Source organism: Ascaphus truei, chromosome 3 (genome assembly GCF_040206685.1).
Source record: "Ascaphus truei isolate aAscTru1 chromosome 3, aAscTru1.hap1, whole genome shotgun sequence".
Taxonomy (NCBI): Eukaryota; Metazoa; Chordata; class Amphibia; order Anura; family Ascaphidae; genus Ascaphus; species Ascaphus truei.
The window spans coordinates 193,684,512-193,700,124 of NC_134485.1; the positions used below are offsets into that span (position 1 = coordinate 193,684,512).

The following is a 15,613-nucleotide window of genomic DNA, read 5'->3' on the forward strand; positions in this document are numbered from 1 at the left end:
TAGGTGAAATTGTATTACCAATGTTGCTGTTGGATCCCTTGTGAGATGTTTTAGATCTTGCCCCCTCCCTCACCGCCCCTGCACCCTGCTCTTGGATGTCCAAATTGTCCTCACAATCAACTCTTAATACAGAATATTGATTGGAAGTGGAGCAGTTTGCAGAGGGAGTATCGGGCAAGGGGCAAAGTCTATCACGTTTGTCTTTCTTATCCAACCGTGCTTCTTTTATCAGTGTAATGATTTCATTTTTCTCTTTTTCATTAGATATAGGTTTCTTATAATGTTTATTACCTCTATTTTCTTCTCTGTAACCGGAATAGGATCGACCATATCTATGATGTTTATTAAAATCTTTATTTCTCTTCCAGTTTCTAACTCTGTTATTAGCATAGTCATCCTTATCACGTTTGAGTTTGTTTGTTTTTCTCTCTATAATTTCTTTTTCAAATGAAATTACTCTTTTGTGTACTAGTTCGTCTAATGAGATGAATTCTTCCTTTCCTTCAAATGGCTTTATAATTGCCTGAACCTGGGCTATCTCTCTCCCCAAGACCTCCAATCTCTCCTCTCTATAGGAGACTAGAAGCTTAATGAGAGAGACAGAGCAGTCTTCCAAAATGGTATTCCAACTGGCTGTAAATGTCTCGTTTGCCTCAAAGGTTGGTTTTTTTGTTATCCTGAGTCCTCTCGGAATATATATATTCCATATTCCTTTTTTGTGTATATTTATCACATATTTTAAGTTCTGTATTAAAAGCCAAATTTTATATCACTCATTCACCTCCTGTTATTACTGTTACATCAAAACCCACCTTGCATCTCCATAAATAGGTGTCTGTCTGTCTCTCAGCTCCTTGTCTATACAGTTTATTCTTCTATAAGTCTAAAAGAGCGGCTCAGGGGTAATGTCACTGCTTTTGAAGCATAAGAACTTGGTTGAAATCCCAGTGTCAGGTCTCCTTGTGACCTTGAGCAAATAATTTCACCTTCCCGTGCCTCATGCCCCAAAATTAGATTGTGAGATATTCTGAGCAGGACTAATCTTCTGAGCAGGAGCAGGTCTGCAATATTGTTCATACAGCGCTGCCTAAATACGCCCACCAACATGTTTTTCCTGGGGGCCCAGGACTGAAGTCTTTACTGGAACCACTGTTGGCGAGTAGGATGGTGAGGGAGGGGGAGCATGGCAGAGTACGTCCTTCAGAGGCCTACTGTAAATGAAAAGAAAATTATTCTTCATTTTCAACCACAATAGCCAATTTTTTTGCTTTAAGTGTAATTACATTTGTTTAACTCCAGAGTTCCACAGTCCCTCCGGCACATTACGATCATGCGATCACTCCTCTGGAGCAATCACATGATATTGACATCACTGGAGACTGCTCTTCCGTTCCTCGTCCAAAGGAGCACAGAACCCAATCTCCCCTAGAAAAAAAAACAAAGAGACCGAGACGTTGCTACTCTGTCATGGGCTCCTTGGCCTGCCACAACTCATGACGTGGTCGCTGCAAGTACTCCAGTGTATCCATAAATCAAGAAAGAAATGTTTTGTTTTATTGTCTTACAGCACACAAACAAACTTTGAAATTGGGGAATCCACAGAAGCAAGCAGCCCCCGTGCACGAGGTCAAAGCTCGCTTAACACCGAGGTCAGACAATCCCAACAAGTCCCAGACCACACTGATAGTGAGCAGATCCCAAAGTCCGCTTCCTCCAGTGGAGTGGAGGACCTATACAACTGTCAGCAGCAGAATCCACTCGTCTTCAGACTCCCCAGAGAGAAGCGATAGGACTGCAGGGCTCAGGACCGCACACGTGCAGACCAATCACAAGAGAACTATTCCAACCAGGTAACCAAAAGCTCTGCACAAGTCTGGCCAGAAACACTTTATTAAGAGTGCCATTATTCCCACTGCGTTCATTGTCCCAAGGTAACATTTATAGTTACTTTCTCTAGTAGGATTCTGTCTGTAGTAGGACTTTATATATCTACTTAGTGTAGATGTTTAAATTCTTCTTTAAAAAAAAAACATTATTTGCTATACCTTTTCAATCAACTGCGTTTCAAGAAGAAATCTACGAGGGTTCGAAAGCTCTGTACACTGTAATTTCATGTATGAATTTCACCCCTAAAAGGTATCACAACCTAAAACGAAACTACTATCCTAGCCAGTTAAATTATTGTTAAATCTTCGAGCAGAGAATAGCTGATATTGAAAAAATATTTTTGGAAGGTCCTGTTAGCACAGATCACTTGCACCATTGTAAACTCATCCAGTTATGATTCACTGACTAGTCTCTATGGAAGCAGAATGTGTTGTCATTGTGCCCTTTGGGTTCTAAATGTGAAAAGCTGCTATATTAAGCATATCAAAACAGACATCAAAAATGCCATCCGACGTGTTAAATGCTAGCTTGCCTTCGTATTTAGCAAAGTTCATATGTGTTGTGATGTGGTACTAAAGCAGGGGTAGCCAACTCCAGTCAAGAGCTACCAACAGGTCAGATTTTCAGGATATCCCTGCTTCAGCACATATGGCTCAGTTGAAGGCTGCACCACCTGTGCTAAAGCAGTGATATCCTGAAAACCTGACCTGTTGGTGGCTCTTGAGGACTGGAGTTGGCCACCCCTGTACTAGAGCATTGAAAGCAAAGTAGTTCTCCAACTTTAAAGGAGCAATCCCCCTTGTTTTTTTTTAACATGGATAGGAAGGGGGATCCCAGGAGCTGAAATTAACAGAGTTCAGCTCGGGACCCCCTGGTTCATGACATACATACTTATAAAGATAGTACTTGCACCGTCCCTTCCAGAGGTAACAAAATGGCTGTTTAAATCTCCAGTATTACACTAGGCCCAAGAGTAAGCCATGACAGATGTTTCCTATTGGCCAGAGTGATGAGGGGATTGAAATATAGCAAAGTACTGGTGCTGCCTTTCGTTGTACAGTATGTCTCAAGAACCAGGGGGCGCCCGGAGCCAAAATGAAAGCGGTTCAGCTCTGGGGACCCCGTGCTTCCCAAACAAAAAAACTAAAAAAAAGTGGGTGGCATGCCGATGGTAATACTTACAAGGCACAGCTTAAATACATGAATATACTCTAAAATATAATTTTTAATCCATATCCTGCTAACAGGGTTTTCTAAAAGTATTAAGAGAGAATCCATCATACAGCTATGAACACATTGTTACTAGGAGGTAGACTAGCAAGATCCTTTCAATTTCTGTCTCCTGCTCTGCCATATGGGCCAGAAAATCACTAAAGTGTATTGAATGAGGTTTGCAAATTTAGATATAAACTTGCCAAGTGTACTGTAACTATAATGTTAATTATACTGTAGATGGGGAACCACAGAAAACACTGACTCGCACTTACTATAAAGTGGAAAACGGAGAACTTGTCCAGTATTAGAGGTGCAGTCACTTGAAATGCGTATCCCAAATAATATAGTTATATTTTACATTTATTTTAGTAAAACAAGCAAAAATGATTGAGCCTCTCATGTAATGCTTTGGCCTTAATGGAAATATGTCTCGTCTATCACAGGGCACCGGAACGCCCAGCCACTCCTTCCAGGAGACAGCGGTTTGTTGAGGAGAGCCAAGCTGGCCAGCAACTCCTCTTACCACAATCTGAGCGTGATAGGCATCGTCTCTCTACATCTTCTTTGGGATCCCAGCTAACTGGAAGCGAAGAAGAGAATTCATCGCCTTCTGCAATTTCTTCCGAGATTCAAAGAGGCAGACAGATGGGGGAAAGCCCAGTTCTAAGCCTAAAGGAACCACGGATAAAGGATGCTCGTTTTGGTGAAACACACACAGTGCAGGTTAAGGCACAGTCAACGGCAGAAGGGGACAACATCCAGCAGATACGAAAGAGTGTTCAACAATCCACCAACCCTCAGGAATCAAGGCCTAAAACACCTTCTCGCTGCATTCGACCTCCCAGTCCCACCAAGCATATCCATTTGTTCCATAACCAGCACGGCAAAGGAGCGGAACAAAATCTCAAGATCCATTCAGATAACTTCACACGGTCTCCTTCAACTAAGCAACCTAGCCAGCCAGCAAAACACGAAACAATAACCAGGAATAGTGTCAAATCCACCCCAGTTTTCAACAGACCATCTACACCAAGCAGAAGTTACCTTAGCGAACCACAGTACAGAGAGAGGGGTAAGTCTGTGGGCAGAGAAAACACCACTTCTCATGATGAGCTTAAATCCACAAGTGTTCAAACTTATGGTCAACAACACAGGAATGCAAGAGCTAGCATGCCAACTCCAACAATCCAGCTTAACAAGAACGGAGTAGCACAACTAGAGGACAAAGACTCCAACCAAACTTGGACAGTACATTCCAGACAAGCTAACAGCAGTTTGGAAGCCCTAGATATTTCAGACAATGTTAAACGAGACTGTATGTATACACCCCTACCCATTGACCCAGAACAAGAGAAGGAGCTGTATCAGAGTTTGGAAGATGAAATCTTATCAAACATCAAAGCGCTGGAGGGGGATTCAGATGAAAACAATAACTTGGAGAATAGGCTCAGAGATTTCACCCCAGAGCGCAGTGTAGCCAGTGATACTGCAGTTCGTGACTTTAATGTGCTAGGGTCTTCAATATCTACAGTGTCTTCACTAACAAATACTCTAAAGACTCCAGGAGGAGAAGCAGAGGTACCCAGGAGTGGGGTCTACATCAACACCAAATGGCCGTCTGGGGCAAACTATGATGATGTGATTATGGAACTCACCAAGGGCCGCATGAAACTTAACAGAGTTGATGTGGAAAACTGGATTTCCAGAATACCTCCAAAAGGCACTGTAGAACATTTTACAGAGAGAGATTTGCCTCACAGGAATAAGACACATGAGAAGAAAGAACCATCAGGAACGCAAAAAAACACTGTAAAAAAAAGAATGTCGTTTGTTGAAGCAAAGGGAAGCAATCTGAAGCAATTACCATCTCAAAGAGCTCGACATCTGGCAATGGAGATCAAAAAGAAAGCTTCAGAAACTCTACCTGTTCCCCAGACTGTATCGATCAGTTCTCCAAAAGAAGTAGCTGGCCTTGAGAAGTCCAATTTACTACAAGGGTCCAAGCTTAAAAGGTCATTGAAGAAGCCAGAAAGAGTGCCATCCATTTACAAGCTGAAGCTGCGGCCAAAAATCCGCCCTCGACAAGACAACAGGCCAGAAAAAAAGCCGTCAAGAATCCCTACCCCTATTGCATTTCGGCAAGTGCAAAACAGGACCAGTGCCAAGCATCCAGGGAGAAGTCAACAGAGCCAACTCGCAAAGAGAGCAGGAGTTCAGAGTCTGAATATGTCCCAGTGTACAGCGGCTAGCACAGAAGACCTGAGTTCTGATGATGAAGCTTGGTCTTCAGAAATTTCTGCTTCCCCACAAGCTACAAATTCTCTCAAACAGGAAAGCCGTGGTGTAAACAACCCAGGCAAAACAGATGAGGATGAGGAATCATGGGTGTGAGCAATTCTAAAACCTTGCCAAAACGTCAATGTAAGATGTGTCCTTTTTCATCCGCGTCTTGGACATATACTAGTGTTATATCTTCTAAGCCCATAAAGTCATCGGAAGTAATGTTCAACATGTACTTTTCCATAAAGAACTGTGAATTCTGCCAAACCCAAAAGAGAAATGGTCCTGAACCGCTGACCATGATATCAGGATGGTGTAATGGCATGTTGTTGGGGTTTATATTTCAATTTGATCCTACTTATGGCTGAAAAGTTTAGACCCCTCTTTTCAAGAGCTTTTAACAAACAGTGGGAAGACCACGAACTTGGGAGCTCTATTTTAACTTTATTATACTATGCAAGTACTGTATTGCAACTGAATCCACGACTAGGAAAGCCAAATTCAATGAAAGTTGGGGTACTTTTTCTTAAACCTGGAATTAGAAACAATAAAGTTTATGTGGAGGAGCTATACAAAACTATATCTAATATCCAGAAGTTGAGATTTCCTGCTTAGCTGTCCACATTAAGCCACTTTTGATTAGCGATGTTATTGGTGACACTGGAAAAATCAGAGTGGCTGCTCTACATTCACATTAATTGGGTATTGCTCTGGTATCTGCTCCTTCTGGAGTAGCACCAACATGTCCTCTTCAATGTAACCATGTAGAATACTGGTTGATGAGAAGGTTAGGTTTGTGATGCTGCAGAAAAAGCAATAATTCGTAATGAATCTCAATTCTCAGATAGAGTATTTCCAGCCACTCCAATGATCTTTGAGAATGGTACCCAGAGAGGAAATCTGATGCATTAAGTAAGCACTGATTTCCTTTGTTAGGCCTGTAGTACGGAGGAGATTCACAAAATATCAGATCTGTCCTCATGTGAACATCTATTCAACCTAACTAGTCAGATCACAGCTATCACACTTTTGTTTAATAGCTGGGATTGTGTGCCATGCAGAATGTAACATTAACATGAAAACATTAGTGTACAGTACTTTCACACTATAATATGCCCGGAAGGAATTCAGCACCATTCCCTGTGAAATCTCAATCCGCAAGCACAAATTTGCCACTTTTCCAATTATTTTTCTGTATTTGCACACAATTAGGTTCTCTAAGTTATGCATGATGGGATGAAAACTTTGCTGCAAGAAATTCAGGGATTGATATGTCAAATCTTTCTCCATTCATGTGCTAGAATTTCAAAATGTTATCAAAACTAAACCCCTCTTATTTTTTTTGTACAATTAGCTTTTGTAGATATTGTTCTCTGGAAACTTGAGAAAATGTTACATAATTGATCTCCAGGCCCTAAGGCCCCATCAATAAGTAGCCTTCCTCAAGCTGGGAAGAATTGAGGAAGGCTACGCCGGTATGCTACTTTCATCTGAGTGGGGCTAACATATTTCTGTGTCAGGGGAAGAACGCTTTGCAGAAAATGGAATAATGTGCCTTAGTATGGGATGGTTGAAGCTTGAGGGCTATAACTTAAATAACATAACGTCAAGTCCCTGCATTACCCTCAACAGAGTCTAGTAAATAGGGGACGATATGATCATACCTAATTTGCATGTCATTATCACCAACGTACGTTATAGCTGACACTACGCTCTTTACGGAAGAAAACATTGCCCAACGTTACATTATTGTCTAGTGAATACAACATTACCCTTAAAGTGACGTTAACTTAGGTTAACGTTACGTTGAGTAGCCTAACCGAGCTTAGTCCATCTAGGCCAGAAACTGCTCGTGCACCGAGAATCTAAACAATCTTCAGAGCCTCATGACCTGAACGCATTTCATGCTAACTTAGCACTCCATCATGGGTAGGAAGCCCTCTCAATTGATATGGGTACATTTGGCGTTGAAAACAACTGCAATGAGATATTTGGTGTGGGGGATGTGGCTCGCAATCCTGTTTTAGAGCTGAACGACACAGCTTGTGTATATGTTCTATTTTCAGGTTCACAAGTTAAATGGGTTAAACTGCAGTAGACACGCTGTTATCCTGGGACTCCATTGTCCACTAGAGGGTGAAATTATTATGGACAAGGACTTTTATTATGATTCAAGTCCTTAACTTTTACACTGAAAAGTAACGGAGCTACAGACCATTGCTTTGCATCCCTGTGGCGCAGTGTAGAAAATACATGGCTAGATGGTCCAGTTTTAAAGGTTCTTGATTTATTGGCATTTAAAGAAAAATGCAATACTACTACTGGGTGTGGAATATTCTGTGAAATAGAATTTATCGAGAAATTATCTTGTGATTTCTGCCAAACTGTGCAATGCCATAATGAAATGTTGATCTATTATACTACATACAATTTGATCTAAAAATGTACAATTGTTATAATGGAACAGTTTTTACCTCTGGTTTGAGAACACCTAAGCAACACAGTGTAATCACCAACTGACTGTGTTATGACTCCTAACTTTACAACACTACCTTCTTTATAGAGTCATGGAACAGCCGAAATGGTGATTGAATATTCTGGTTAAGTCGCCAGGTCAGCACACAAAGCACCCAAATGCTTGCATCTTACATTGCGTTATTGGATCTTCTGGTAGTAAAGGGGCAATGCATTAAAGTTTGCTGTTACAAACAAACAAACAAACAAAAAAATAGATATATTACATTTTTTTTATTTTTTATTTGTAGTTGACTTGAATGGGCTGTAAGGCATCTTCTATCACCTGAAGGTGCCTTATTGCTGAAGACTGCTTAGTAATTATGGCGCACTAGGGCTCATTTATCAAATGCCGGTATGGGTTATTGCACCCGCTCTGACGCTAACTCCCATTTAAGTCAATGCGATAAATAATACGTACAGATACTTGAAAAATGTGCCGCATTGTCCATTCTTGCCATCATTTTGCACACGGAGAGATGGAGGGTGTCAGGACAATATCAGTGGAGATTAGTCCTTCCAGGCTCACATGTTAAAAACAAATAGAAAGTATAGCTGTTTAACGCCTTCGCTGACAGAGAGGCCTGAAATTTGCATAACTCGGGAATCTCTGGCTGTGAAGGGGTTAAGGGAAAACCCGGATTACATGAGAATTTCTAAAAGTCACGATCTTGGAAAAGGTTTGTAGACTGAATGCCCCTGTGCGGGACCATGCAAGAAAATAAAGTAGACTGTATGGCTTGGGTTCATTAAGCTCCTATAGGGGCTATCAATGCGAGTCAATGGAAGTTAACGCGAGTTTGCGCTGCTACATCCCTTATCGGAGCTTAGTGAATCAAAGTTACTTATGCATTAAGCTGCAATTCAGCCAATCGCAGCGAGATCGCAGGAAAAGTGAATGGGAGTTTTACACTGATTATGCTGTGATCGTTTCTATTGCACTCAGCACATTTAACCACACCTGTGCCTTATTATCATCCTACAGTATATTCATAATAATGTCTTTTCTGTACCTTGTTTAATGGAGATGTTATCAATTTTAGTACCTACCACAACGATCATGTCTAGTTTAGAACCATCATAACATATCTGTATTTATACATGCACACTTTATTTCTCAATATGTCATTACAAACACCACCTCTTCAGATTGAGCCCATGTAAGTATTTTCAAATTTCGTTATATATTACCAAGGTATTCTCTATATTCACAGAATTATCTGTGATGTGCGTGACTGTGTGCAAATTGTTTACTGTATATATATATCCTTGTTTTAAATATATTTATGAACATTTGGACACTAAATGTCTTTTTATTACAGCTGTATTAAACGTTTCGGTTTGCATGTTTTGTTATATACACTTTTTCCAATACACAAATGAAGCCAACAATAAATCAGAATAGGTTTCCAGATGCCTGTACACTGTGTGATGATGTCACCCCGACTCTAAAACAATAAGGCACTGCAGGGTACAGGTGATAGGGACAGTCTCACTGAAAGGACATCACACGTATTTCACTGATGTACACAGAATTAGGCAAGGTTAATAAACGTTATTTCCCAAGTGCGACTGCTTTTGCGTAAAGGGAACTCAGATTTCTAACTTATTGAGTTCACCTGTAAAGTAGTATTACAAACAGGTATTCTGAATGTTCACATCTTAATGGCAAATGTGGGAACTTTGTTGATTTTGCCAATCCAGCTCCAGAAGATGAATGGAGTGGGTATTTCTTTTTACATGTTTTACTTAGAAAATAGTTTACAAGAAAAGGATAGGAGAAAATCCTTTGAACAGGGGCCAATGATTATCTCATGTACCTGCTGGTTAAAGCAAGGGTGGGCGCGGGTAGTCACCTTTAATGAACTGTCATGCTGTTTTCTTTATTAATGTCTCCTGGCTGCAAAGCTGTGGCAAAATTTATGAAAACCACATTGCTCCAGATTTATCAAAGAAGGAAACTTCATTGGTTTCAGTGGGAACGGTTTTCCTTGGTGAATTTGTTGCAGTTTTTGTTGTTGTTCAGTTTTGCAGCTGGGAGAATTTGATAAATAGACCCCCAGTTTGCAGATGACATGGAAGTGCCATAAGTGGAGAGCCGTCCCTTTTTCCCAACACTGATTCTAACCTATAAACAAAAGTAAACGTGACAATTTTCTCATTCAGAATTATTATTATTTTTTAAAATCTAAATTTCTAGTACATTGGTAAGGAATTCAAGATGTTTTGTGTTTACGTCTGTGGAAGTCTAAAAAGCCAAGAGAGTCAAGTTGCAAAATGGTAATAGGTGGTTCTACTATACCCGAGGTGGGCAACCCTGACGCCAATCACCACAAGTGGCGAATCGGCCATGAAAGTTTGGCGAATGAGTTTGCCAGCTCCCACTGTAAAATAAACATTTTCTTGATGGCGTGTGCTTGTTTCCGCTTTCTGAATGAGTCAACGAAGTGAACCAGCAGCAAGTGATAGTGCTGAGGTGAGGGAAGCAGCAGCAGATGATAGTGCCGAGGTGAGTGAACCAGCAGCAGGTGATAGTGCTGAGGTGAGTGAAGCAGCAGCAAGTGATAGTGCTGAGGTGAGGGAAGCAGCAGCAGGTGATGGTGCTGAGGTGAGGGAAGCAGCAGCAGGTGATAGTGCCGAGGTGAGTGTACCAGCAGCAGGTGATAGTGCCGAGGTGAGTGTACCAGCAGCAGGTGATAGTGCCGAGGTGAGTGAAGCAGACGAACAGTGTGTGTACGCCAGATTTTTGCACCAGCTAAAGTGTTAAATGTTCGATTGCGCAACCTAATTTCATTATTTTTACATGGTGTGGCGATTTTCACTTCTCATTTGACACACAAGTGGCTGCATTGAAAAATAGGTTGCCCACCTCTGTACTATACTAACAGAAGAGAAATGGCTCCAAAAGGTGCAGTACCAGATTGCACTGCCAGGGGGAGCTGTTTGAGCACAACATGGAAGGTCAGAATTAGATGCTGTGTGAAGCAATTGTTCTTGCTTTGGCAGGTTTATTGCATACGTATTTATGCCATAGATTCTTGCCCTTATTTCTGCCCGTTATAAGTAAACATGCAGATATGAAGGTGGGGTTGCCTTTGTCATTCATGTATGTTCTAGAAGTTGGCAAAGACAGCCCTAATTTTACTGCAGTATGATGGTACAGAGAAGTTCTGAAATCTTTTTACCATCCATGCTAGGGAACCACTATCCAGATTTGAAAACATTACTACAGAATGTATATGTACTTTTAAAGCAGCAATCCCTAGAAGCATGAAACTAAATACCCTGAATGCTGCACCCCTAGGTTCTCTCGTATTCTGTTTCTCTCAAATAGTATGTTTGCATTGGTTTCAGCCGTTTTTTTTCCTTCACTTTCAACAGCGACTACCATAATAACCTCGCTTTGCTTGAAAAGGAGTACATGGCACTAGGCATTTTGTAGCTCCGATAAGGACATTATTTTAGATTACAATATCTTCAAAGTGCACATACAGAATTTAAAATGGACAACATGACTAAAAATAGAAAAACGATGACTTGGAAGGAGCACGCCCCTGAATTTGGCTGTAATCTGCCCCGGGTGCTAAACACCTCCACAAAAGTGGTGTTCAGATGAGTAAAGAATAAAGCAATTTATATTAAGACCTCTGGAGTGCTGAGTATTGCTTTACTCGTCTGAAGATAGGAACATGCATACTCTACAGTGGTTACATTAAAAAAAAACTCAGCTGAGGGGATTGCTTCTTTAAATATGAATTAGGATATATTTATACATATGGACAAATGTGGAGAAGGGTTGATATAGTATATTGTAGATGACCGGGAATAAACACAACACAGTTTACCACATTTGATACTGCAGCCCAGCATTGTATTGTGTTATAAGCCACTCTGCCCGCTAAGAGGTTAATGATAAAGGTACGCTGAATATTTCCTGAGGTACAAAGACTTTTGTTGTTTAATGGAGATAAATTAACATCACCGTTTTGGGCAACGGGCAATTTTGAGGACAAATGATCTTTTCTGTATGATTAACAAATTATAGAGATGTCATTCAAAACATTGCATAGGAGAAACACTATGCAGTGGTCCTGCTGTGAATGTAGTATGCTTCACTGATATACAAAAGTTTATGATGATAGAGAGGTGCTATATCCCTTTACTGCCAATGGTGATCAGCTCACAGAGTGCTTTTCAATGTAACACCTTCAATATCAACTTAAATTACTGTTTCGGAATCTGATTTTTGCTTCTTATCCCTGCAAATTAGTGCTCAAAAGCCTTACTGTATAAAAGTCATGCAATATCCACGCATGCTGTACTTGGTGGTCGTTTACGTAAAAGCCTTGATTTGGCTATAGAAAGACTTTGCTAGGGATCATTTATAATGGTGGCTATTTGTCATAAGTGGCTGAGATCATATGCATCAGAATAGTTTTCAAAATAATACAATTACTAAATGATCAGAGGGAAACTAAAGGCAGTTTGTTCTGAAAAAATGCAGAAGTGCACATTTAGCCCATTGGTTTTTGGAAAGATTGCCATATGTGTAGCTATCAAATGTTTTCGAGGAACTTATTTCAGAAGTGTAAGAGTGAGAGAGAAGGGGAGAAATGTCAAAAGACAAACATACAGACACAAACAAAGTTCATGTGATAGGAACATGAAAAGTAACAGAAAGTAGGAACATAGATTTTGACGGCAGATAAGAACCACATTTTTAACCATGTCTCTGCTGTAAAACCTCAGACTCGAGGATCTTGAAGTAGATACCTACTAGGTTACCAAGAGAAATTAAGAACATAGTACAGTGAATTAAGACACACAATAGGGTTTATTTATCAAAACTAAAATCCTGCTAATATTATGAGACTTTAAGTGTCTTTTCAACATTGTATCTATGTTTCAAACGTATTTATCAAATGAAAATATTACTTGTGAGCGCATTCACATGTCTCAGACAGGTCTCCAACCCTGCTTTTCACCGTTATTTCCTAGCAAACAGTGCTTCCACTGCAGCAAGAGGCTCTGGGAAATAACATGCAAATGAGCACAGTGTCACCTTTTGCTTCAAATCCAAAAGCTTATGCCTGCTGTATTACACAGCTTTCCAGCACAGTGTGAACTTAATTAAACATATTTATGGATTAAGTCGGTAATTTAACTGTGATGGAAAGTCCATATTTTAGCTGCAAATGTGTTTGATACATAGGCAAAATGCAAAAATGATACTAACAGAGTATTTTTAGCATTTGTGAGACAACCTATACTTTTGATACATACACCGCAATGAGGGATCAATGAATAAGATCAAAGAACAGCCCATGTAGCCAAAGATAATAGAGACCTATTTCTCGGAGACTGAGCTCATGGAGGGTCCATCTGCCTGAGAGGTTTAGTATTTTGATGTACTTAACTCTACAATCCACAATCCCTTATTGTAACGTTATATGCACTATGACATAGGCCACAACTGTGTCAGTGCTAACAGGAAGATTGAGGCCTCAGTGTCACATTACAGATCATTTTTTCTGTGATATCAAGTAAGTCACTGAGCAGCTTCTGTGACATTGCAGAGTACGTTCTCAGATATCAACGGAATGGCTAAACAGGTATCTGTGACATCATAGAGCATGTCACCCTATTCCACTCAAATCCATGAACAAATCACATGACATTACTTTGAAAAGTTTCACAATGCTGTGAAAATCCATCAATATCATTGGAATCACTTGGTAGATCCTGTAAGATCACAGCAGGTGTTCATTGCCTGAAAAAACACACTCCAATCTCATCCAAACCGAAGAACTCCTTATTGTGTCATCATAAAGTACACACTGTGACATCAGAGTACACGGTTCTATTCACTGCATAGAGGGTATCCTCACATGACAGAGCAGCGGTTGTGACGCAGTGCCCCTTGAAAGCGTATGGCAGCGTGCACATGCTTGCATCGGGCGCATCCCACACTCTTGAGCAGCTCGCTGAAGAGCAGCAGGATGTGCCAGTTATACTTGGCTGAGCACTCTATGTAGCCGCACTTCCAGGTCTTCTTCACTAGGTGGGACACATTCCAGCGCGGAATAACGCGCCCGCGCTGCAGGTCACGCTTGTTTCCCACTATGATGATGGGTGTCTCAGAGGTCCCAATGACTCTGTGCAAAAGACAAAAAAAACGGGGCGGTGTGAGTGGGAAAGACAGATAAACATGATCTTGGCAAGGGACACAGACCTCTGATGAATCCTGATTGGCAGAGCAGAACACAGCCATGACAAGCTGACACAAACGGTCATCAGAACAATGTAAATATGAAATGGTCCACAAATGCATGACCAATTAATAAAATAAGGCAAGTTTTCTGCTATCTTTCTGAGTCTCTTGTAATTTTACTTTGCTTTCACTGGCTGTCAGAGTGGAATGCTTTGAACAGTAAATAAGACCAGAGAAGCAGAGACCTACTGTAAATACAAAGGAAAGAAAAAACAGCTCTGACCGTTGCATGTGATAGACGTGGTGAGTTCACTCCATTAAACTGGTGGGTTTCTCCGTCTCACCTGATGCTGGGGAGAACTATCAGTTTGTGCAGATACCAACTACCAAAACTAAGAAAGGTCAACTCTTGGTACCAAAACTAGAGAGAGGGTGTCATCTACTGTACCTGCATCCCACAACAACACAGAGCAGAATGTGTCATCTTTTGCACCTGATAGTTGGAAGGAGTCTTGTGTTTGCCACACACTAACCTTGTCTCCAGTATCTGTTGCCTCAGGGTTTTGATGTATTCAAAGCTGTCGAAGCAGCAGATGTCATAAACGAGGATGTAGGCATGTGCACTCCTGAGTCCCCGGCAGCACGAGTCTGCCCACTCCTACAACACAAGGCATATCAGTTACTACCACTGTGTGCATCCCAACAACCCAACTACTTCATTGTTCACCCTTTTGCTAGCATGCGAGATAGCAACATACTGCAAAAACAGACCAAACTGGCAGCAGACAGGTTAACAACGGTTTGGCATGCACACTATTATAAATACTGCACTAATGCATTGGATTGCCAATAAATAATTTTACAAATAATAAATATAATAAAGGAGCTCGCCAAGAAATAATTTTACAGACAGGAACATTGAGACATTTATTATGAAGAAGTGCTATTCCATTCAACACCTTTTTTTCATTTGACTGGGCTGCAAGGTTTCTGCCAGCTAAGAAAATATGGGCCATTATACTCAAGCAAGGTTAAGGAATCTGGACTTTAGTATAACCTAAAGTTGAAGTAACATCAGCATATGAACTTTACTCCCATGTATTGTGGCAGGGTGACCGTGGTTAGTGAGGAGGCAACACAATTCTTCCGGTGAAATAATATGCTGGTGGTTTTATTTGTCCAAAAATATAACAAAACAATGGGTGCTTTGTCCCTGTAAGTAAAACAAAACATAAACCAAAAGCCTACCCCCGTTAGACTGAACTTTTGATTAGTTAGTTCCCCTATCTACCTGACTGACTAGCTAAACTAGACCAGACCAACAATATTCAGTAACACCACTTGGCTCCTTACCTGGGAGCTTAATTCCCCTCGGGACAGCATAAATATGAGCAGCCTGTGTCTGTCTGTCAGCTCTCCTCTGTCCTCTCTCAGTGTCTGAGAGAGACTGCTACCCCAGAGGCATTTCCTCTTCCTCTTTTAATAGCAGGTGAGCTTACTTAATTA

General features: G+C 40.8%; 2 protein-coding genes across 5 annotated transcripts in view; one reads left to right on the forward strand and one right to left on the reverse strand.

Annotated features, from left to right (window-relative positions):
* Nucleotides 1–9,462, forward strand: part of GAS2L2 (growth arrest specific 2 like 2) — a 63,269-nt gene extending 53,807 nt beyond the window's left edge. For both annotated transcript variants that reach the window (XM_075589868.1, XM_075589867.1), the window contains exons 6-7: nt 1,568–1,850; nt 3,546–9,462. In XM_075589868.1, coding sequence (XP_075445983.1) covers nt 1,568–1,850; nt 3,546–5,493 — 2,231 coding nt within the window. In that variant the 3' untranslated portion in view covers nt 5,494–9,462. The remainder of the gene's footprint in view (nt 1–1,567; nt 1,851–3,545) is intronic.
* Nucleotides 9,463–12,711: 3,249 nt separating this feature from the next.
* RASL10B (RAS like family 10 member B) overlaps nt 12,712–15,613 on the reverse strand; it is a 98,485-nt gene continuing 95,583 nt past the window's right edge. For all 3 annotated transcript variants that reach the window (XM_075589872.1, XM_075589870.1, XM_075589871.1), the window contains 2 exons: nt 14,641–14,765; nt 12,712–14,051 (listed from right to left, as the gene is read on the reverse strand). In XM_075589872.1, the coding sequence (XP_075445987.1) occupies nt 13,781–14,051; nt 14,641–14,765 (396 nt within the window). In that variant the 3' untranslated portion in view covers nt 12,712–13,780. The remainder of the gene's footprint in view (nt 14,052–14,640; nt 14,766–15,613) is intronic.